Source organism: Marmota marmota, unplaced genomic scaffold (assembly GCF_001458135.2).
Source record: "Marmota marmota marmota unplaced genomic scaffold, marMar, whole genome shotgun sequence".
Lineage (NCBI taxonomy): Eukaryota > Metazoa > Chordata > Mammalia > Rodentia > Sciuridae > Marmota > Marmota marmota.
The window spans coordinates 60,072,466-60,098,291 of NW_026000037.1; the positions used below are offsets into that span (position 1 = coordinate 60,072,466).

Sequence of the window (25,826 nt, forward strand, 5' to 3'; positions counted from 1 at the left end):
AGAAATGTAGTTCAGGGGTAGAGTTTCCCTAGATTTAATTCCCAGTACACAGTGGTAGGGGGGTATAGAAACAAAACCTTCCAACACCTTGGTCTTGGAATTCCAGCTTCCAGAACTATGAGAAAATAAATTTCTATTGTTTAAAAAAAAAATAAAAAATAAATAAATTAAAAATTAAAAAAGGCTTTAGGACACCAATTATTTAGAATAGCATAAGTTACTTAGGATAGTTACAAGGTAACTTACAGGTTACCATATTCTAAACAGAAATATCTCCAGAATTAATTATTCATTTATCTATTTTCCTTATCAGGAAGCCCAGGATATTATTTAATCTTCATCTGTTAACTCCAATTCATTATTAAAAGTAAGCTGGTATAGACAAGGCCTAGAACACCACACTGCTAAAAAATATTTTTGGTGATACTGAAAACTACTAGCAAGGGCCTTGCACTGCTAAAGAAGCACTCTACCATTGGTTACATCCACAGCCCCATTTTTCTTTCTTTCTCTTTAAGTTTTTTACTTTATTTATATGTGGTGCTGAGGATCAAACCCAGGCCTCACACGTGCCAGGCAAGCGCTCTACCACCAAGCCATAATCCCAGCCAATCCATGCCCCTTTTTTGAAGACAGGATCTCACTAAGGTACCCATGTTACCCTCAAACTTGCAATCCACCTATCTCAGCCTTACCTGAGGTTACAGGCATACACTACACCATGCCTGGCTTAGAACACTGCACTTTTTAAGTGTCTAAAATTCTACATTTTAAATTTATTTTATATACTTATTTTTAAATATATATAGTTGTAGATGGACACAATACCTTTATTTATTTATTTTTATGTAGTGCTAAGGATCAAACCCAGTACCTCACATGTGCTAGGTGAGCACTCTACCACTGAGCCACAACCCCAGCCCTTACTTTTCTATCTTATCCCAAACTCCAATGGTATCTTTCCTCTCCAGCTCTGGATCACCATACCCATTACCTTTTCTAATGGACATCTTCCAAATCAGTTCTACATTTTGCAACCAGTCAAGACTGTTAAAAGTGATCTGAGATTACTCCTTAAGAAACCTAAACCTTGGGCTGGGGATGTGGCTCAAGCGGTAGCGCGCTCGCCTGGCATGCGTGCGTCCCGGGTTCGATCCTTAGCACCACATACAAACAAAGATGTTGTGTCTGCCGAAAACTAAAAAATTAATATTAAAAAAAAAAAAAAAAGAAAGAAACCTAAACCACGCGCACACACACCAAATGAAGAGGGCTACAGTAGCTAACACCTACTTCGGCAGACTTTCAAACTGTTTCCTTAAATGACATTATGCCAACAATGAAGATGAATATATAGGGTTCCAGGTCATCATATAAATCTGAGCAGCCCCATTAAGATCAATTTTATACACTGGAGATTTACCAGAGACTTTGTTTAAGAGAAGGGTTCTTCTGGAGTAAAATTATGCTGCTGCCATTTGTTGCTATGGCCAGGGTCGGGGAAGTCACCATCTGGGATCTTTCCCCATCTTAAAAAAAAAAAAAAAAAAAACTAACCAACCCCACAACTGCCTTTAAGCAAAAAAAAAAACATTTCCCTTCCTCAAAACTGTGTTAAAAAGGCATATTATTTTCCCTAAGGATGTGAAATACTTTCTGTAGATTAAAAACAAGACTAATGTGGGTTGATATCAACAGAAATAGAAAACAATGCTTTAAATAATGCACTACAGGGGCTGGGGTTGTGGCTCAGTGGTAGAGCGCTCCTCTCGCATATGTGAGACCCTGGGCTCAATCCTCAGCACCACATAAAGATAAATGAAATAAAGGTATCGTGTCCACCTACAACTAAAAAACCAAAAATATTAAAAAAATAAAGCACTACACCATATCATACACATTGCTTTGACTAGTTACTTCTAGTTATATTACAAGCTTCACCTTTTTTTCCCTCCTGTGTCTTCTGCCTATGTAATCAGTTTGCCATATTACCTATATAAGAGGGTTCCTAGTCAATGTGTAGGCTGGCTATTACAAGAAATATAAAGCAAAAAGCTCAATCTTGGCAATTTTAGAATTTGTACATTTTTCTTTTGCCCTCAAATTTATTATTCAATTCAAACATTTACCAAGCACCCAAATTATATCCAAACACATCAATCAAGATTGGTGAAGTTATGCTATAGTTAACAATCCCAAAATTTCAATGGCTTGACACAACAAAAGTTTATCTCTCACTACCTGTACATGTCCAATTCCAGCTGGCAGATGAGATTTTCTCTGAACAATCCCTCACAAACCTAGGTTCCACTTGAGAATGCTTTCAAGATTACCTTACCAAGGAAGGTTAAGAGTTTGTGGCAAATCACATCCTACTTGAACTTTCACTTACATTTCCACTGGTCACAAAAAGGCACAAGGCCATGCCTAACTTGAAAAATTACAGAAAAGGGCAATTCCCCTATCATGTGCTTAGAAGAGAACTAGAGTGTCTAAGAACAATCTTGACTCTTAAGTTCCTCTGCTGGTCCAATATTCACTTTACTCTTCTTTCCACATGCAAAATACATCTATCAGAAGACTCCTACAGAAGATAACCCAAATACCCCATCTAGTCACAGTATCAAGTTGGAATACCAGAATCTATGGGTGATGTAGGAAGGAAGGAAGGAAGGAAGGAAGGAAGGGAGGGAGGGAAAAAGAAAAGAAAAGAAAAGAAGAAGACCTGGCCTGGCAGGTGGAGGAGGGTTATTTTTCCAGGGCTGATGATTGTTTCATGACTGAATGATGTTGGGTTCAGGTGGAAGNGGAGGGGAAAAGAAAGAGAAAAACAGCCAATCATTTTCTAGCTCATCTCTTATTTTTTTTAATATTTATTTTTTAGGTGTAGACGGACACAACACAATGCCTTTATTTTTATGTGGTGCTGAGGATTGAACTTGGGTCCCACCCATGCTAGGCAAGCACTCTACCGCTGAGCCACAATCCCAGCCCCTCATCTCTTTCTTATAATAACTCACTGAATGGAGCCAATGTCAGCTAAAATACCATTTGTTTTCCAAGCTCATTCCCTCAACCTACAAATACATTGGGCACATTACATGCCTTATTGCATATTATACCAAATATTTCTCCTCTGTATCCCATCTTCCCAGGCTCTAAAATCAGTTTCCCTGCCATTTGACCCCTAAGCCAATGCTAGAGTTGAATTCTTTTGTTAGAATACACTACTCCTTGTATCAAATTTTATTTTAGTCAGAACAGGCTATTACATAGGCACTGTCCAATAGAAATATAATGCAAGTCACATAAGTAATTCCAAATTTTCTAATAGCCACATAAAAGGTAAAAATAAACAGTAAAATTAATTTTAATACTGTTTCATTTAACCAAAATAATTACATTTAAATCCATAATCAATACAAACATTAATGAGATATTTTACATTCTATTTTTTATCCTAAATCTTCAAAATTCCTTTTTTTTTTGTACATGGGATTGAACCTGGGGTGCTTTACCACTAAGCCACATCCCCAGCCCTTTTTTAAAAAAAAAAAAAAATTTATATATTTATTTTTTAGTTTTAGGTGGACACAATATTTTATTTTTATGTGGTGCTGAGGATCAAACCAAGTGTCTCATGAATGCTAGGCAAACACTCTACCACTGAGCCACAATCCTAGCCCCTGCCCCCCAGCGCTTTTTTATATTTTATTTAGAGACAGGGTCTCACTAAATTGCTGAGGCTGGCTTTGAACTCTTGATCCTCCTGCCTCAGTCTCCCAAGCCTCAGGGATCAAGCCATATCCCCAGCCCTATTTTGTATTTTGAGACAGGTTCTCACTGAATTGTTTAGCGCCTCACTTTTTGCAGAGGCTGGCTTTGAACTCACCATCCTTCTGCCTCAGCCTCCCAAGCAGCTAGGATTACAGGCTTGCGCCACCACACCTGGCCAAAACTATTTTAATAGCCCCTGAAATCACAGTGGCTTAAAAAAAAACTTTTATTTTTTTAATTCACCTCCATCACAAGTCAGCTCAGGGAAAGCAAGCTTTCCTCACTTACAGATCAATGATAATGGAGCAATAGCCAATTTCTCTGACTAAAGCAAGCTACATATATAGCTACACCGAACTCAGGTGTTACCAGAAAGAGAACCAAAAAGTAGACAGCACTGGTGATTACCATACTCATTTTTCAAATCACAATTTAAAACTTTCAAACTATGTTTTCAAGGAATTCCTTTTTTTTAATCCCTTAATATAACCTGATTTTAAAAAGAAAGCAACAAAAGAGCTCAGCATGGTGGCACTTGCTATTGTTCTACCTACTTGGGAGATTGAGGCAGTAGGCTGGGGAAACCCTTAAACTCGGGACTTTTAGATGAGTCCAGAGAGGGCAACACAGATATCCTGTGGGGAGGGGCCGCAAGGGGCAGAAGTGGGGGGGGGGAATGCATAGCTTAATGATAAAGCACCTACCCTAATAAGCACATGGATTCAATCCCCAACAGCACAGAAGGGGGGGGGCCGCACAAATAAAATTTTGAAATGTCAAGAGTCATACTATTTGAGTAAATTGCTTTTACCACTAACAAGATGAAATAGTAACTGTAGGACAAATAAAATTTCTTTATCATGGAACATAAATTTCCCTTCAACAATGTTTCTGAAGATTCTGGAAAAAGCAATTGAAAAGATGTGAGTAAAACTGAAATACTATTACTTTGGTGTGGCAAACAAGTACTTTGAATCCTCTTTAAAACTTATCTCACCAAGATTTTCTGAGTGGTTACTGTTGCAGAAACAAGTGCAGACAAGAAAAAATAGGGGGAGAAAAAGCCACAATTACTCCTTAAAAGTGAGATGAAATAAGAAAAACTAAAGACATTTTTACTGACCTTCAAGAAAATTTCCTCTTCCAGCCTTTATTATTAACTCCCTGTTATTTATCGATAAAAATCAATTGCCTATTTAGTTACCCAAAATGTTAAGAACCAATATCTAGAACCACAGACAAGCTTTGGTTTTCCAGGTCTAAAGCTAAAATCCCTTTCTCCTAAAAAATGAATATTTACATTCTACTTCGTCTTCATTTGAGCATTCAAGAAAGAGTCTTGGGAACTGGGTGGTACAGCTCAATAGTACATATAGCACTTGCCTAGCCTGCAGCAAGCAATGAATGGATTTGATCTCCAGAACAAGCTAAAAAGTTAATTCCTTCCTACAAAAATCTTTGTTTCAAAGTTGGGTGTTCTAGGGCTGGGGTTGTGGCTCAGCGGTAGAGTACTCGCCTAGCATATGCAGGGCCCTGGGTTCAATCCTAAGCACCACATAAAAATAAATAAAGGTATTGTGTCCAACTATAACTAAAAAATAAGTATTAAAAATAAAGTTGGGTGTTCTAACTTATTAAAGATCAGTTTCAGATAAAATAAGCTATTTGGGACTTTGTTTACTTTTGGTACTGGAGATTGAACCCAGGGGTGGCTCTATCACTGAGCCACATCTCCAACCCTTTTATTGTTTAAATTTTGAGACAGGTCTCACTAAAATGCCAAAGTGGGCCTTGAACCTACAATCCTGTTTCAGCCTGGGATTACAAGTATATGCCACTGCAACCTGTAAAATAAGCTCTTTTAAATATAAGCAGACGGGGCTGGGGATGTGGCTCAAGCGGTAGTGTGCTCGCCTGGCATGCGTGCTGCCCGGGTTCGATCCTCAGCACCACACACAAACAAAGATGTTGTGTCCGCCGAAAACTAAAAAATAAATATTGAAAAATAAATAAATAAATATAAGCAGAGGTGATAATATCTAGAACTTTCGCAGTTCATGTAGGTGTTTTTCTGATGGACAATAAAACTCAAACTCAAAACTATCCACAGATTCCAAACTAAATTTTCTAATGCCAGTCGTCAAGGGAAAGAGAAATCCTATATAACCCAAGGACATATATTACCCACTAAACTTTATTATTCTAAGGAAAGAAATTTTAGAAATGACAGAAAATGTCCACATTTCTGCATGTTTTACTGATGTTAATTAACACGGTACTTATTACAGTCCCCACTCCACCCTCAAAATTTCTCCAAACATCTTTTTTTTTTTTTTTGGAAAGTATTTATTTATTTTTATGTGGTGCTGAGGATTGAAACCCAGGGCCTTACACGTGCTAGATGAGCACTCTAGCGCTAAGCCACAACCCCAGCCCCCCTAAACATCTACCTTTCATTACCTTAACTCCTTTGCTCAGTTATCTACTCTTCTGACTTCAAGAGTCTATAACTTCTCTCCTAAATAATTCCAGTCTCACATCCTGAGTTCATCTCTACTTATACTATTAACAGTCCTTTCAATCTAGTTTCACAAACCAAATTAATTAAAACACATCACTTGGCCAGGCCCGCCCCACAGTTACTCTTTAAACTCAGTCCAAAATGTGACCTTTCTGATTAAAACAGTAGGTACATCTCTCATTCCCATTAACTAGTTACTAATCGTATAAATTCATTCCTTGAAATGTCTACCATCTTACTTCCTTACTTTCATTAGTTTATCCCCGTTATCACTGAAGTAGCCTTCTACATTCTTTAGTGCTTGTTTCTTCCCATTACAACCTATTACTGAAATAGTCTTCTGAGCATTGATTTATTCATGTTATTCCTCTTTTTTTTTTTTTAAAGAAAGAGAGAGAGAGAGAATTTTAATATTTATTTTGTTTTTAGTTATCGGCGGACACAACATCTTTGTTTGTATGTGGTGCTAAGGATCGAACCCGGGCCGCACGCATGCCAGGCAAGCGCGCTACCGCTTAAGCCACATCCCTGGCCCCTCATGTTATTCCTCTTAAAAAAACTTTCAATGGGTTGGGCGTGGTGGCGCATGACTGTAATCCCAGCAGTTTGGGAGGCTGAGACAGAAGTTCAAAGCCAGCCTCAGCAACTTTGAGACACTAAGCAACTCAGTTAAGACTCTGTCTCTAAATAAAACACAAAACAGGACTGGGGATATGGCTCAGTGGTCGAGTACCCCTGAGCTCAATCCCAGTATGAGCCAACCCCCCCACCCAAAAAAAACTTTCAATGGCTCTTTAACAAGACTAAAAATAGTAAAATCCTCATAGCTACGGGGTTGTGTTCTACACTCTTATCCTGTCTATTCAAATAAAATGTGCCCTATCAGCCTCTAGTCACCAAACAGCCTCAACTGCTATTCATGCTATTAACATTTCTGGTAGTTCTTCGTTAACCCAATGACATATTACTAATCTTTAGAGATGTATAATCCAAAGTAAGAACAAAGATGTAGCTTCGATCTTTCCTTAAAAGATCAGGTTTATTATCCACTGAATTTCCCAGAAACTTTGATATGCTAATGAACATTTTCATGACTTATTTAATAATACCTATTTAACATCTTACAAACCATTTTGGGGGAAATGCTCATTATTAAGCTGTCTCCTGAATAAGCATATTGACAGTGCTTTTTACCTTGTTAGTAAACATCTTCCTCTCATCTCTATCTATACAAATATAGATACGATCCATTCAAGTTCTTCCTTCTTGTGAAGTCCCCACTGACAAATGGAGCACTCTTTGATCTCCTCTGAACTACACAATTATCTCCATCATGCAATTTACTAACTTATTACATTGATTTATACTGTCAATTATGCACTGATTTATAGTGATTATTACTGCCCCATATGTCTACCATTAATACCCCCAACAAATCAGTAAGCCTCTTAAGAACTGAACATGTATACACTTCTCTTATAAAGCATCCAGTTTAAAAAAAAAGTACTACTTATTTGACTGAATACAGTTTCACTCTAAGAAGCTTGTTCACCTTCTCTCTTCTCTCAAGTTTTTAAGCCTTTCTCTGCCTTTGGCCAAATGCCCCTACATTTTACATACAGCCAAAATATAAGAACAGCATTTATAAAAATGTGGCTTTCCCCTTCATTTTTAAGCAAACCAAGAACACTTCACTGCAGTTTAGTGTATAACGAGTCAACCCCTGTCATTTATCAACTACTTTCTTCGTATTATAGGAGATAAAAGCAGCAGCAAAACAGTCTAGAATCAAAAATCTATCTTCAAGGCTTTCATAGAACTATAAAATCCTTTCTACTTGAGAGCCAAGTAAGTATTCACACTCTACCCAAGCTGTTAACTATGAACAAGGCTCACTAACCCAAGCCATCACAGGGATCTTCTGGCACCAAAAGTCCAATATTACTAGTGTGTTGTTTCTCTTAAAAAACTTTTGTAATTGAAAATTTCCACTAATCAAAAACATGAGAGGACCAAATATTTTCAAAAGCTTTCTATTGTATAAGATCTCAAATATATACAAAAGTAAAACAGTATTTAACAAACCCCAATATACCTATCATCTATACAAGCCAAATTACCTCCAGATTGTTTATCTCAGATATAACATTTCATTCAAGTATTTCATATGAATTACTCAAAGACAAAAAAGAACTTAATATTTTAAAAATCTTTCAACATGTTATTCTTACAGCACATAAAATCTGTAGTGTTAAAAGAACTTTGAAACCAGTCACAATTCTACTAAATTCCCTCATATGAAAGCAAACCAATCTAAAATTCCTTTGGCTTCTCTTAGCATGTTCCCTCTCAAGTTTATACACTGGTTTCTGAAACATAATTCTAAGTCAAGGGTCTTCTGTAAAAGCTACAAATTTAAGGGCTGGGGTTCATTTAGTGGTACAGCACCTGCTTGGCAAGCGCAAAGCCCTGGGGTTCAATACCCAACATTCTCCCCCAACTCCAAAAAAAAAAGCTACTAGGAACTTAAGGATTAAGGAAGGAAAGAAACTAACCTATTAATTACACTTTTTATATCTTTGCAAGTTGTGCCTTATGCCCTATTGCCTATTCAAAAAATGAAACTCTTTTTGTTAATTGTAAATGAACTGGAAAGAGAAAAGATCAGGGGCCAGTTAGAGCCAGGTTAACAAAATGAGAATGGATAGGAAGAAGAGTTCACAAAAACATGGTAGAGAAAAATCAAAAGTACTCGGAACTTTTTACTTGGGAGAAGAATCAAACCTGTACATACATCCCAGCAGCACAGCAACTGGAGAAAAATACACAATTATGCTAATTGTTCAAGTGGGAAACCAATACTACTGCAATTGTTTTAAATCTCAATTTCCAAATTTTCTCAGACCATTTCATACCTTCTCAGACTTGGATTGCCCAACCTCTACTATACCCATGGTCCTACATTTCATCTTCCTTGCCTTCTTCAAATCTTTTATCCATTTTACCTTCTTTACAGCATCAATTTCCCACTCTTTACTGATACATTCCTGAAATAAAAATCCTCCTTTAACCAAATTCATCTCCAGTTACCATCTTCTCCCCACCCCCACCCCCATTAAGTCATTCTGCCCAGGTTTCCTTCTCCTGCACTACTGAATCTATTTGTTAAGGGCTGGGGACAACCATTATCTTCCTCTTATCTCCCATTCTCTATCATTTTACATATTCTGTCTACAATGTATGAAAGTTACTCCCACTACCTTTCTTAGGTAGTTTATTGATTTGGATTCCAGGATATCACTCTCTCCAGGAAGCTCCTTCTGTTTCCTTTGCTGGATCCTTCTCTACTTCACTCTCTAAATGTTGGCAAAGCCTCCAAAATTTTCCTCAATTTTATATTTTAAGCTTCAGTTGCTAAATTTCTATTTGGTTTTTTCACAAACCGGTAATGTCATTTTTATTATGGTCTCTAAATCTTAAAATTTTGAAGGGGGTTGGCTTTTATCTCCTAGACCACTATAAACAGGTGTTTCAGTCCACATTTCATAATTTTTGTTATCAGGAGTTCCAGTGGTCTATGTGTATTGTTCCTACTGGTTCTCATTTGTGTCTGATCTCCTCATATGCCTAGTTACCTTTGATTCTGTGCTAGACAGCTCATTTGAAAAATCTGGAGAAATAACTTCAGGTTGAAAATGACACCTATTCCAACCTCTATTATATTCCTTGCTCACAAAGTTAAGTAATTCAGAAACCAGCTGTACTTCAAAATCCCTTTGGGATTTTTTTCCTAGGCCTCATACAGAGCAATTAAATTAGAACTGAGAGGCGGGTGAACACAAGTTGTTAGCATTTTTTTTTTTTTAGAAGTTCCCTGTGAGTTTCTACCATGCAACAAAAGGTTAAGAAGCTATATGACCTGAATGATTTCATCTTGTCACATCTATATACATTAATGACACCCTACATTTTATCTCTAACCAACTTGAACACCAGATTCTGATATCCAACATATCCAACTGTTTATTTAACACACTTTACTATGGATATATAATAGAAATTTCAAATTCAACAAATCCAAAACAGAGTTCTCAATTCCCTCTTTATCCTACCTTTCCTCAGACTTTCCTTATATAATATTAGCCTAGCCAAAGTCACTTTCCTCTTTTGCCTATATTATTCTGTTTGCCTTGTGCTTACTCTGCCTCAGGGATCTGCTCTTAAGGGACAAGGGATAGTAAAATTATCTCACAAGAGGAGGAGCCCAAAACTTTAAAAAGGCTGGAATAGAGGTCATTTTTATTAAATGGGAACTTTAAAGAGACAAATTCAAAAGCCCTGATTTTAGAGGAAGAGGATACCTTATCCAGTATTTGGGAAAATTGTTACATTAATTTCATACTTATCAAAAATGCAAACCAAATATGTCAAAGTATTAAGCATTTTCATCTGGGTATACTATTCCTAGCACAGATAAAAATGTCTTATGCTGGAAAAAATAATAATTTATCTCTGAATCCCCCACTTTTTGGGAACTTGTAAGACCTCCTATAAGCTCCACCACTGAGCTTCATCCTTGGTCCCTATTTCCCCTTCTTGTCAATTAAATAGCATAACCAAGAAAAAAGTTTTCCTAATATCTGATATTTCCCAAATGATAATTTCCTAGTCTTTATTTTTAAATATGCTGTGTACTATCCAGCATTTTAAATTCTCATTTGCTTTAACTTTACTTTCTCAACAACAAAACTTTCCCCCAGGACAGGGGTACTCTACCACTGAGTTACATCCCCAGTCCTTATTACTTTTTTTGAGACAAAGTCCCACTAAGATGTCTACATGGACTTGCAATCCTCCTTGTCAGCTTCTAAGTAGCTGCAGGCATGCACCACCATTTCCAGCTCCCCATTCTTTAAAATTGGAACAAACTTAATGTCCTTCTGGAGTACTTTATTTACCCTTTCAGACTACCATTCAGTAAACTACATTTTTTTTTTTAATTTTATGTTTATTTTTTAAAATTGTATTTTTAGGGGCTGGGGATGTGGCTCAAGCGGTAGCACGCTCGCCTGACATCCACACAGCACTGGGTTCGATCCTCAGCACCACATACAAATAAAGATGTTGTGCTGGCGGAAAACTAAAAAAATAAATATTAAAAAAAAATTGTATTTTTAAATTTTATGTATAATCTGTATACGGGGTAAAAATGGGAGTTCATAACCCACTTGAATCAAAGTGTGAAATATGATTTGTCAAGAACTATGTAGGGCTGGGGTTGTGGCTCAGTGTTAGAGTGCTTGCTTAGCATGCATGAGGCACTGGGTTCGATCCCCGGAACCACATAAAAATAAATAAAATAAAGGTATTAAAAAAAAAAAGAACTATGTAATGTTTTGAACAACCAACAATAAAAATTAAAAAAAAATAAAATAAATAAATAAATTTTATGTATATATGTATGTATACACATACACATATATACACATGCACACATATATATATACGTATGTTATTTATATATACTTCAGTTGTAGATGAACCTTTATTATTTTTATGTGGTGCTGAGAATCAAATCCAGTGCCTCACACATGCTAGCCAAGCGCTCTATCACTGAGCCATAACCCCAGCCCTCCGTTTTGTATTTAATTCAGTGTTCCTATTTGATAACACCTGAAATCATCTTACTAATACTTAAGAGACTCATAAATTCAACATCAACATAAATCTACAAAAATCACAAATTCTGGAGATGTTTCTAACATGTAATAACACTCTATAACATTAAGTAATCGCTAAAAACTATTTTCAAATATTTTTAAGAAAGAATATTCAAATGTTTCAAATTATCTTCAGAAGTCCGTCATCTTACCAGTAATTCTCAAACATTTTAGTCTTAAGACCTAGGGATTGAACTCAAGGTCTCACACACACTAAGCACAAACTCCTCCACTGAGTTACACCCCCAACCCAGGACTCTCTATTTTAAACTCTACTGAGGTTCCCCAAAAACCTTTTATTCGTGTAGGATACACACACGTATACTCACATCCATGTTCGCATATATATGTATATATGTGTGTGCGTGTATATATATATATTTATATTTATCATATTAGACATATTTACTATATTAAAAATAAGAAATTTCAAATTGTTAAAATTCATTTAAAGTAAATACAGTAGAGAACTTGGCTAGCATGCATGAGACCCTGGATTTGCTTGACACCATTAAATAAATAAATCTATTAACATGTTAATATAAATTAACACTTTGGGCTGGGGATATAGCTCAGTTGGTAGAGTGCTTGCCTCACATGCACAGGGCCCTGGGTTCAATCCCCAGCACCATAAATAAGTAAATAAAATGAGAATGAATTAACATTTTATGAAAAAGCTGCCCAAACACTTTTCATAAAAGAAACCATGTTTCACATTTTTGCAAATCTCTGTAGAATCCAGATTAAAAGAAGTCAAAAGCGTCTCAGATCCACTTTCACATTCAATCTCTTGCAATATGCGGTTTGGGTTGAAGCATTTGAAGATATATAGTCTCACAAAAATATGCAGCTGGAAAAGGGAAGAATAATTTAATAGCCTTTCAAACAATTGGGTTTTCTTTGATACCACCAAACTTGACAAGTGGCAGTTTCTTAACTCAGTTGAAATATGGAATCCTACACCGAATTGGTAAATTTTTCACACTCGTTATCTATCTTGTACTTTAAATGGCTTTTACCCATGTATAATAATTTAACAATACCCATGATAATAAGTTCATCATCTAAAAACTATGTACAGCCAGGCAGGATGGTACATACCTATAAGCACACAGTGAAGCTGAGGCAAGAGCTTAGCAGCAGTGAGATCCTATACTCAATAGTAAAGGGCCCCTGGGTTCAATCCCCAATACCTATGTGTAATATATATGAAAATGAAAAATAAAAGCTACTGATTCACTGAGTTTTTCATATAGATCTTCCAAGCGTTGGTATAATATTACAATATCAAACAGATTCTATTTATTTATAGCACCACCCATCTCCTCAGAAAAATGTTAAGTATAAAGAAGCTAACAAACTCACAGAAGTAGATTTTAGCCAAAATTCTAATTTTAACTGGAAAGTCCATGTTTTATCACTAACAAGAAGTATTGTAGGGTTTAAATGACAAGCTTACTTCATTTACTTTTGCTTAATTATTTGTCACTTAATATCTGAAGTCCCCCAAACCATAGCTTGTCAGTTGTTCAAGTAAAAACAATATTTCAGCTTATAACATACAAGATTGTACAACAGGGAAAAGTGCTTTTTTTTCAAAGTCAATTATCTTATTTTGGTAGGCAGCAGAAATGCTTTATTAAAGCATACTTCCCTTTTCCTCACAAAGAATATTATAGACATCAGTAAGAACTGCAAACCAAAACCATAATGAGATATTACTTCGTACCCAATAGGGTGGTTATAAGATGATGATCAATAATAAGCATTGTCCGGAATTAGAGAAACTGAAACTCTCATACAATGCTGGTGGGAATACAAGATGGTTCATTCTTTTCGGAAAAACCTTTTTAGCAATTCCTCAAACACTGAATTACCATAGAATCTAGTACCCATTCCTCAAAAGAAAAATCCATGTCCACACAAAAAACTATACACAAAATGTTCACGGCACCATTATTCATAATAGCCCCAAAGTGGAAACAATCCAAATTTCCATCAATAGAAAAATAAAATTTGGCATACAATGGAATATTGGGCCATAAAGGGAAATGAAGTACTGACATGCTGTACCATAGATGAACCTTGAAAACACACTGTATGAAAGAAGCCAGAGACAAAAGGCCACACGTTATATAATTCACTACTACGAATGAATATGCAAATCCAAAGAGACAGAAAGACAGTGGTTGTTAGAAGCTGGGAGATGGGATGGAATGAGAAATGACTACTAATAGGTATGGGTTTCTTTTTGGGGTGATGAAAATGCTCTAAAATTAGATAGTGATGATGGCTGCACAAGTCTGTGACTATGTTTAAAAAACTACTCAATTGTATAAAAGGTGAATTTTATAGTATGTGAGTTAGAATCCAATAAATCTACTGTTTTTTAAAAGATATGCAGCTCTAAAGAGTTGACATTTAGCAAAAATAACTTTTTATTGACTCATGTATGTCATTCTTCAGTGAAACAAATTTTTCTTTAACTGCAAGTGCACAGTCAGGAAAATACTAGTAGTTTGGTCCACCATCAGTGAAAGTGTGAACACTGGAGAGGGGGAAAAAAAAAAAATCAAGTAATTTCTTAGTATTATTATGAAAAGTAGTTTCAGCTGGGCGTGATGGTGCACACCTGTAATCTCAGGGGCTTAGGGAGGCAGGAGGATTTTGAGTTCAAAACCAGCCTCAGTAATGGTGAGGCACTAAGCAATTCAGTGAGATCCTGTCTCTAAATAAAATACAAAAAAGGGCTGGGGATGTGGCTCAGTGTTTAAGTGCTTCCGAAAAAAAAGTACTTTCACATAAAGAACCTCTGAACGGGTCTTGGGGGCAGACCACACTTCAAGAACTGCTGCTCTAAACCCAGACTCAGAAGGCACAAACACAATTGAAGAATTTCCAAATACAGACCTGAGATTCATGGGCAATTCCAACATTCTAAGCATATGTCCCAAATTTCTCACAAGGAAAAGGAGTTTGGCTTGATAGGGCATGCCTGTAATCCCACCAATTTGGGAGACAGGAGGATCACAAGTTTGAGGTCAGCCTCACCAACTTAAGTGAGAGAGATTTTGCCTCACAATTTAAAAAAATAAAATAAAGAACCGGGGATATAACTCAATGGTAAAGTACCCATGGGTTCAATTCTGCAAGGGTGGGGGTGAGGAGCACATGTTACATCTAGAAGGTATCCTAGATATGAAGTTACTAATATCCCATTTCACACAATGAGAAAACCAAGTTTTCAAGAGAAAAAAAAAATCCTATCCAAAATCACATAGCTAGTTTGTGACTAAGACAGCTACATAAGTACTCTACTCTATGCTAACATGATCAACCAAATATAATGCACACAATGTTTAAACCAAATCACATCAGGGCCAAACAAGACACTACCTGCAAAATTAAATTCTGTAATGCTTGACAACACCAGATGTCAAAACAAAGGAAACTACAAATGTAATTGGCATAACAGAAAAATGAAACCTTAACTTCAAAACTTTCAAAGAACAATTTGGAAGACACTCTGATGTCTACTTTCATATAAACATAGGAACATGTCATCTTTAATGAAAGCTATATGCTAATAAAAATTTCCCCATATATTATAACTATACTTTTTATGGAAGGACATCATTTAAGACTCACCTGCAGGACTGTCAGCATTCTCTCCTGGATGTAGCTGTATACCAGTAGAATCTATAGAGTTTACTGTAACTGTCTGTAGATTTGGCAACTGACCAGTGCTTAGACTAACTGGAGTTGAAGTCAAGGCTCCACCTGCTGCAACTTGACCAAGCGTGAGTGTCTGGACAGGCGTCAAAGTTATTTGTTGGGCAGCAGTATTCTGTATTTGCAAATTCTGCAAGTTCTGGACCCCTTGTACTTGAAATGTTTGCCAAGTTATCTGTCCAGAAGGGGTCACTGTCTGTGCCTGAATTAAAAAGGTTCCAGGATTCAGCTGCAACTGAAGATTTTGCAAAGCCTGTTGTGATATATTTTGACCACTGGCTTGCACACCATGGATTGTCTGTGGTGTAATACCTTGCACAATTTGGGCTTGACTGGTTGGCTGCTGAGAATCTTGAAGCTGTAGATGTTGTACAACAGGCTGTGCTGTAGAAACCTGAATATTCTGAGCCTGTGTCTCTTCGGAAACAGGCGACTGGATATAATTTCCCTGAAGATCTGAAGAATGAACTTGCCCACTAGAAGTAGTCAAGCTATTTGTATTTTGTTGTAATATACCTGTACTATCTATCGTAACAGGCAACTGTGATGAAGAGGATGTTGGCACAAATAAATCTGTATCAGTATTAGTTTCATTAATATCAGGAGAAACCCGCTCACCAGTCCTTTCTGAATTGTCTGAACTATCCATAGCTTGTCCTGTGTTTATCAAATGTCCATCGGCATTAATGCCTGCAGTCATTGTCTGAGAACTGCCCGAGAGTCCCAAAGAATCTAGATCGACACTATTGATTGGTACAAAGGTAATATTTCCTGGCAGACCAAGAGGCACATTAGCAACTACTTGGGTTTGGCCAGGAAAAGATGAACCACCAATTGCAACTCCCTGAACCTGGACTTGACCAGTCTGTGGTATGAGATTCTGGATATTAGCAGGAGGTGTTCCAGAGGCAAGTAAGGTTTGATTAGAGCCAGGAATGATCTGAATTTGACTGCTTTCTTGATTTATACCCCCATTATCTGAAGAGCCTGTGAAACCAATCTGAACCTGCTGACCATCTGTTGACTGAATCTGTGGTATTACTTGATATTGAACATTGGGCACTGTACCATTTGATGAATCTGATCCTGGTGCAACTGAAAATATTTGTTGATTCTGCAAATTTTGAAGGGGAAGGACATACTGCCCACTTGAAGTAGCAGCACTTGGAATCTGTACTAGATTACCAGCTTCATCTTTTATAGTTGTAGGTGTGGCTGACAAAACCTCCCATCGGTTTGGTGCTCCTCCTAACTGTGCAGAAGCCAAATCACCTGTCTGGATGAAGAAAACAAAAATGTTGTGATATATTTTGTGGTATATTTAAACCAATTCTTGAAGAAAAAAAAAAAAACTCTAAACTAGTATAAATCCTACTACCTAAGAGTGAAAATCCCCTTAATAACAGGACTAAAATACAAAAGTAATACTGTACAAACTACAACAATCCTTGCAGTTTTGTTAGTTATTGTGAAGACAGCCCATTCTATTTATCATGACCTGATCAAATTTTTTCTTAATGTTTTGGAAATGGAGTCTTGCTATGTTGCCCTGGGCAGGTCTTGAAATCGTGCAGCAAATGAGTCTGGAACTATGATCTTCCAATTACTCATCTATAATCACTAATGTTTATAGTGTTTTTGTTTTTTTTAAATGGAGGTGGCTAGAATAGATTATGAACAGTTCAAACCAAACATGACAACTACTAAACAGCTAAGGAAGTGCATAACCCACTAAAAAGTATAAAAAAGTATACAACCCACTAAAAATGTCAATAAATCCAGAGTACTATAATTGTGAACAGTGCAGTGTTAAAGTTATCTGAGTTAGAAAAATAAGATTTGTATATTATTGCTATAAACCTTAAGTCAAACAATTAAAGCTATTCTTTTATGATATATATTAAGGTACTTCAGAATAAACTCATGATTAGTGGAATTTCATAAGCATACCCATCAAGTCCTTCACTTTTATCATGAACTACTAAAAAAAAAAGAAACTTTATAAAAACTTGGTAAGGAAAGGTTATTATTGCCCTGTGACTACAGAATAAAGAAGCCCCATCTGAAAAGCTTTTCTAGAATCCAAAAGCTGGAGGATTTAGACTTGGTTTGGTTTTACTTACTTTTCTAAGATTCTAGTAAAATGCCAGGCATATATGTTTTGTATGCTGTTACCTGCTAGAAATCTCTGGGATCACCCATATGGTCACATAGGCAACATTGGAAAAATGCCAGCAGGGAAAGCAGAAAGCAAAAAAAAAAAAACCCTCCATGTCAGGCTCAGCACAGTGATGCTCCACTATAATCCCAGTGACCTGAGAGGCAAATGCAGGGGGATTACAAATTCAAGGACAGCCTCAGCAACTTGGTAAGACCCTGTCACAAAATAAAAAATAAAAAAATCCTGCATGCCAATGTCAAATGGTAGATATTTTTTAAGCTAATGATCTAAGCTTTTCTTTATATGCCAAATACTGTAACAAGGTTTAAGACTATCTCATTTGCTTTTTTTGGTACCAGGGATTGAACCCAGGGGCACTTAACCACTGAGCCACATCTCCATCCTTTTTTTTTACATTTTATATTGAAATAGGGTCTCACTAAATTGTTTAGGGGCCTCACTAAGTTGCTGAGGTTGGCTTTGAACTCACAATCCTCTGGCCTCAGCCTCCCAAGCCACTGAGATTACAGATGTGCACCACTGCACCTGACCAGCTAAAACAATTATATTTGATAGAATTTATTATCATCCCTATCTTACAGATGAGAAAATCGAGGGACAAAGTCACATTGTTTCAAGTGACCAAGACAGGATTTAAAACTAGGCTAAAACTAACTCCAAACTCAGGTCCTTAAACACTATGCCATACTTGGACCCTACTAATACCAGGGGTAAAGCCACTGGGAATAGGACCCTATATGATTTACTCACCATCAAAATCAAGCCATCTCTATTCCACTTATTTACAAACCTATCTATAATTCTCTATAACCCCATATGTCACTAGATAATGAGAACATAAAAGCACATCTAGCCTAGAATTGTCAACCTAGGATACATAACCAGGCTTCAAGGGAATTTCTAAATCCTATAAAAAGACCATATCAACTTTTTCAAAGTTGGGGAGGGGGAAAATAATCTGGGGTTTTATCATATTCCCAAAGGGGGTCTGTAACCATTAAAAAAGGTTAAGACAAATACTGTTTTCCCAACTTAGAAGTTCCATAAAATTCCATACAGTTTAATGCAAATAATATAGCAAAAGATCTAAAATCTTTTAAGGAAGCTCCTTAATTTTCTGTAGTTATTTATACATAAAGAATGAACCATAGTTTAATGACTCAATTCAAACACTGAATATAGCTGCCAAGATGAATAAGGATGAATGAGTAAACAATACAACCCTATATTCAAATTGTTCACACTCCATCCAAGCAGACATACACAAACTAATACAATGTGAAAAGTGGCATATACTAGCCACCTGATGAAAATATTATGTGGGAACATAAAGACTGGAGGAGAGATTTCACATGCAATATATTTGAAGTATTAAAATATGTAAGATTTCACTGTTGTCAGAAACAGAGACATTAAGAAAGGTATAGAAACAACATAATTACAGACAAAAAGAAAAAGAATAATATGCAGTTTTGAGTTTGAAGTTCAAAGCAAGATCCAAAAAGGCTCCTATTTATAGACAAAAATAATGGAAGAACAAAACTAGACATTTTTATCAAGGTCTATAAATGGCCTGTAGATCCTACTACAGGGCTTGGACTTTGTCCTGCAGATAGTGAATGACAGCTATAAACACTTAATAAGCAAGTGCAATCACATCTGTATTTTATAAAGATAAACTAAGGTCCAAGGAAGGAGACTGAAAGAAAGGCAGAAGAGACTAAAGGCAGAGAAACTGTGGACCCAGTACAAATCTCCAAGCCTGAACTAAAATAGTTATCTGTCTTTGAAATACATACTTATTAAACTATATAGTTGAACTTGTTGATTTTAAATTTGAAAATGAAGCACCAGATATTAAAGTCACATGTCATTCAACTTCAACTGGTATCAAAACTAAAATTTTATTTCATCCCTCGTGTTTCACTTCAGCCTTTTGGCATTTTAAGTAAACTAAGGATATTTAAAGTCTATATACTAAAAAGTAAGTCTAAAATCCAATCTTTACTTTACGATTATTATTTATCTGGAGAATCAACTGTTAACTATTTCTAGCCTGAATTAAATTTACAAGTTTTTTTTTTAATTTATTTTTTAGTCTTAGGTATACACAATATCTTTATTTATTTTTTTATGTGGTGCTAAGAATCGAACCTAGGGCCTCACACATGCTAGGCAAGTGCGCTACCACTTGAACCACATCCCCAGCCCCAATTTACAAGTTTTTTAAATAAAAGAATATACTATCTCGGGCTGGAGTAGTGGCTCAGTAGTAAGAGCACTTGCCTCGCATGTGGGAGACCCTGGGTTTGATGCTCAGCACCACATATAAATAAATAAATAAAATGAAAGATCCATTTACAACTAAAAAATATTTTTAAAAAAGAAGAAGAAAAATAGGAAGGGCCAGGATTGTGGCTCAGTGGTAGAGTGCTTGCCTAGCATGTGTGAGACACTGGGTTCAAATCCCGGGAACCACATAAAACAAACAAATAAAATAAAAGTATTGTGTCCATCTACAACTACAAAAAGAAAATTTATATGTGTGTGTGTGTGTGTATATATATATATATATATATATATATATACACATAATAGCTCATGCATAAATCAATTTTACAATACTGGAATTCTGACCACTTTCCTTTCTTCAAAAAAATGTCAAATTTATGGCACCTACAGTTTTATTTTTTGAGACAAAGATATTCAACCACCAATTTCTAGTCAAGAAATTCCTTGAAAATAAATACAACCACTCAAATAACAAATCTGAGTAAATATGCCCAAGTTATCCCCTCTGCAGAAGCTAAATAAACAGTAGGGCTGGGGTTGTGGCTCAGTGGGGTTGCCTGGCATGTGTGGGGCTTGGGTTAAATTCTCAGCAGCACATGTAAATAAATACATAAAATAAAGGTCCACTGACAACTAAAAAACTTTTTTGTTAATTAATAATAAAAATAAATAAATAAAATAAACTGTAGTATCATTTTCCCAGCAAAACAGGTCACTAAATGAAGGCAAAATCTCCAAAACAAAATGAGAAAGCATTATGAATTTCTGTGAATAAGCCCAAGGTAAAAGGAATATATTTTAAAAAATCTGTGAAGCTCAAAGATGGAAGGCAGCAACAAATAGCTTAAGCAAAAATTTCAGGCAAACAAAACAAATATTTTATGCAACAGATATGTAGTTTTTAAAATCTGCTGTAAAACAGATTTTTTAAACAGAATGGGGGGGATGTCACCAAATCCAACTTTTGATTTCAACTAAAACTATGCTTAGGGAAAGGGAGACTATTACATGCTCACAATGGGCAAAATGTTATCTTGCAGGAAAGGTCAAGAGAACCAAAAAGAAAATATTTAAGCTTTATAAACTTTAGAGCACGTCAAAATCCCAAGTTTTGGTGATTATTAAGATTAAAAGAAAAGATTCAGAAAAAGCCTCCAGTAGATAGCTACCACAATTGCTGGCACAAATTAAGATCAATATATAATTTATTGAATTAATAATTACTGGTATTTTACCTTAAAACCATTGCAAAGAAAATGACAGAAATGGAATGATAAAAATGGATCAATAAAATCAACTTTGAGGTATTAGAACCTTCTAAAAGGGCTATAAGTTCATTTTAAACCTGTTATTTCCATAATTCCACAATGAAAAAAATCCAAATATTTCAAAATTAAAGTTTTCTAAGTCCACTCATTTTGCAAAATAAATTTCATCAGTGAAATTTCATCTAAGAAACAATATAAAATAAATAATAGGAAAGGGATAAATTAGAAAGTCATCTGCCACCAAAAGCATTATAATATGTTGTGTTGAATTATTGGAAGCGAATCAAGGGAAACACATAAAAACACAACCCTGCTGGACATGGTGGCACACACCTGTGATTCCAGATACTCTGGAGGCTGAGGTAGGAGGACTGAAATTCAAGGGCAACCTCGGCAATTCAGCTAGACCCTCTCAAAATTTTAAAAATAGGGCTAAGAGGCTGGGGTTTAACTCAGTGATAGAGAATTTGCCTAGCATGTGTGAGGCCCTGGGTTAGATCCCCAGTACCACACAAAACTAAATAAACAAAATAAAGGCACTGTGTCCATCTACAATTAAAAATATTTTTTTAAATAAAAATAGGGCTAGGGATGTGTCTTAGCAGTAGTGCACTTGCCTAGCTTGCACAAATCCAGGGATTTGATCCCCAGCACTAGACAGATAGATAAATGGAGTTAGGGATGTAGCGCAGAGGTAAAACACCACTGGGTTCAAACCCCAGTATTGAAAACAAACACCCATAACCAAGACAAGAATTAATATTGGTTTAGGTATAAGATAACCCCCTGTATGAACTTACAAATTAAAGAAAAGTCCAGTGTTTTTATTAGTAACTCTGGTATTCTTTTTGGACAATTAACAAAATATCATTTGGCCATGAAAGTGTCCCTCTCTATATAAACACACAATCCCAAAATGAAGAGGACCCCAAACTACAGCAGCCTGGGCGGAGGGGTGGGCATCAAAAGTTGGTACCAGCAGTGATGTTACTATAACAAATTCATTACAAAGGCATCCTAGGATGCAATTGTGTATAAAAATGAGGGGGACGGGATTGAGAGAAAAGAAAAAAAAAGGATGAAACTTCTTAGAAGATACCTGTGGAAAGGGAAAAGAAAATTCATACCATTTATTGCTTAGTATTTTGAAAGGATAATTAACTTTTCAGTCCCCACAGATGTCTATATAAAAAGCCAGAAATAGGGCTGGTAGTTCAACCCCCAGCAACACACACACAATTGAAAACAAGAACAAGTGTGAAGCTAAAGTGGAATCAAACTAAGAACCACTCTTAAGCAAATACGCAGGTTGAGACTTTAAAGGGAAATTAATAGAACTCAAACAGACTTCAATAAATTAATTACAATGACACTGTAGGTCTTACAAAATGGAATAATAACCTTTTCTTGAAATAAGCTACTATTCATTTATTTTAGTTCAACATTTATGTGCTAAACTAATGAACACTAAATTTACAACTTAAACCAAAGATCAGACAATGACTCATAATATTTATCTGTTCAGTTTATTTTACTACAGTACAAATGAAATAGGCATATAAATAATCCATAAGTTCACACAAATATAGTTTGCACAAGTTAATACTTGCATATACGTGTACTTTTTTAATTTCCAGACATTTTTAATAACAAAGTATAAAAGAGCTCTGCTTCCATCTTTGGGAATCCATGCTTTGGGACATTATACATAGGTGAGAACACTTTTAACAAATTCCAAATTCATACTCTTTAAAGCAAATCTTTAATGCAGCTGATTGCCTTTCAAGGCCCTTTGAAATCCTGAAATATCAAGCTAAACTGGCATAATGTTGAACTGTATATGTATATTTCCACTATATGCAATGTGGTTACTGCAAGGTGGATCCTATGGAGCTGAAAATGAACATTCATGGAAAACCTGACAAAATCCAAATAAATCCTGTAATTACTTTAGTTATTACTATACCAATGTTAATTTCCTAAATTTGATAAATATACCACAATTATGTTAACATGAGGAGAAGCTGGGTGAAGGGTACAAGGTAATTTTCAGTTCTCTATTTTCAACTTTCCTGTAAATCTAAAATTATTCCACAAATTTTTAAAAATTTTTGGTACCAGGGATTAAACGGGGGTGGGGGGGGGGAGCGGGAGCGGGCAGCTTAACCACTGAGCCCCATACCCAACCCTTTTTATTTTGAGACAGGGACTCACTAAATTGCTCAGAGACTAGCTAAATTACTGAGGCTGGGCTTTCAACTTGCAATCTTCCTGCCTCAGCCTTCCAAGCCACTGGGATTACAGGACTGCACAAATGCCCCTGCATCTAAGTTCATTTTTAAAGGGGAGGGGGGGAAGCCCATGAACTGGAAAAAAATAATCTTTATTATTGCTAAGGCAAACATCTAAGCCAGACTTATCAACTTTACTCAAAGTGAAAAATATTATGCAGATGTGCCAAACATACATATGTTCTAAGGGTTTGCTGGCAAAACTAATTTTCAATATACAAAATTCTATTTTGAAAAAAAACTAATTTTCATTTTATTGTGATTGACAAATTATGAGGTGTCTGACTGATAAATCTCAGATATCTCAGAATGATTCTATTTAAGATGGGGTGGTAAATGTGTTGTCAGTGATTATGTGATAATTCAGAGAAGATCTAAAGAGACATGGAAACAGTTGGAGATAGTATTCTAATCCTAGGCTTGAGACTAACACATAACATTTTCACCCATAACTTCCTTCTTCGTTCTCCACTTCTCCCTTCCCCCATCTATAAGGTGATATGTAAAGCTGGCAAATTAGGAAAAAGATTTTGGCCTATTTGAAATACTTAAAAAGTAGAAGAAGTCTAATTTTCAATTTTACTTGTGCAGTGGTTTATAAACAGTTAATGTGTTTTGGCACTCTGGGGTATGGAGGAATATACTTTTAAAAAACTGGTTTGCCAATCCACAGATTTGTTTAAATAACAATGCTTCTCACAAACATGATTTTATGCTTTTATGCTTTAATCTACTTAAAAAAGCACAATTAAGACATTAAGACTATTCACATCCCCCATAGCATAATCTGAAGCACTAAAATTCCAAATATAACTTAACAATGCATTAGCTTAAACTTGTAATGCCTACATATTCACTATACCAAATATCAAACTTTTCTTTTTACAGTGACCATTCAAAACATCACTACTCAGGCCAACATGATGGCCAATACCTCCAAAAGAGAAGCTGAGGCAGGAGGATCCCAAGTTCGAGGTCAACCTCAGAAACTTAACAAGGCCCCATCTCAAAATTTATATATTATAAATAAAATACATATGTGTGTGTGTGCGTGTGTATATGTTGCTCGGTGGTAAAAGGGCCCCTGAATTCAATCTTCAGTACCAAAAAATAAATAAATAAACCCACCACCACAATTAATTCTTATAACCCACAAAAATTAGACCAAGAAGCGTTTCAACTATTTTAACAAATGCACACATGTACAGGGTACACTAAAGCAACAGCAACGATCCAAACAAATATAAAATTCGTAAAAAATACTCTACAATGTGTTACTAATTTTGTCTTACACCATCATCTAACACTGCCAGTTCCTCCCCATTCCCCAGACACTAGAAACACTTTCCAAAAGAAACCCACCACATCCTATCGGACTAGCCAGTCATTTGATACAATGAAAAAAGTTTTGCCAACCAAATTCTACTGTATGATATGCATTAACGAGCATGAAGATAAAATTCTTCACCTGTACTTGTTTCTAACAGATATTCGTGTTCAATTTCAAAAGCTTAAGTACTATATAAATAACTGCTAATTTCAACGGTTGCTAAACGGACCTTTCATTTACCACGCTTAGAAAAAATTAGTACAAATTTGTAGTAGTCTGCAAAAAGTAAAATTCAACCATTTTGAAAGGTCACTTAAAAAAAGCACTGTGTTCATTCCTGCATACAAAGAGTTCAAATTAAACCTTCTCGACTTAAATCAGTTTAAGATCTAGTAACTTCCAGCAGAAAACGCTCCAGACTCAAAAATTCTAGAAACTAAACACACTGCCTTTCTAGTTGATACTATCTATGGCCGATAGGCTGTGCTTTAAAATGTAGTGTTCAGCGAAGGAGTTTTCAGCAGAGATATGAATTGCTCAAACATCCATTTTGGAGTCCTCTACCCCCGCCCTCTCAGACTTCATTTTGTTGAGAATTTTCAGCGAGGTACCACAGTGACAATTTCGAGAAAGCCTGTGCTTACTTGGGATCCAAACAGGGATGCACAGAGCAGGAAAGAAGCCCTGGCTCCGCGACGCGCGCGTGTCGCGGC

At 36.0% G+C, this 25,826-nt stretch overlaps 1 protein-coding gene across 1 annotated transcript in view; it reads right to left on the minus strand.

Moving 5' to 3' along the window:
- Sp3 (Sp3 transcription factor) overlaps window positions 1-25,826 on the minus strand; it is a 53,692-nt gene that overhangs the window by 26,544 nt on the left and 1,322 nt on the right. Inside the window, exons 2-3 of the mRNA XM_048811968.1 lie at window positions 25,758-25,821; window positions 15,667-17,026 (exon numbers count right to left, since the gene is read on the minus strand). Of these exons, the coding sequence (XP_048667925.1) occupies window positions 15,667-17,026; window positions 25,758-25,821 (1,424 nt within the window). The remainder of the gene's footprint in view (window positions 1-15,666; window positions 17,027-25,757; window positions 25,822-25,826) is intronic.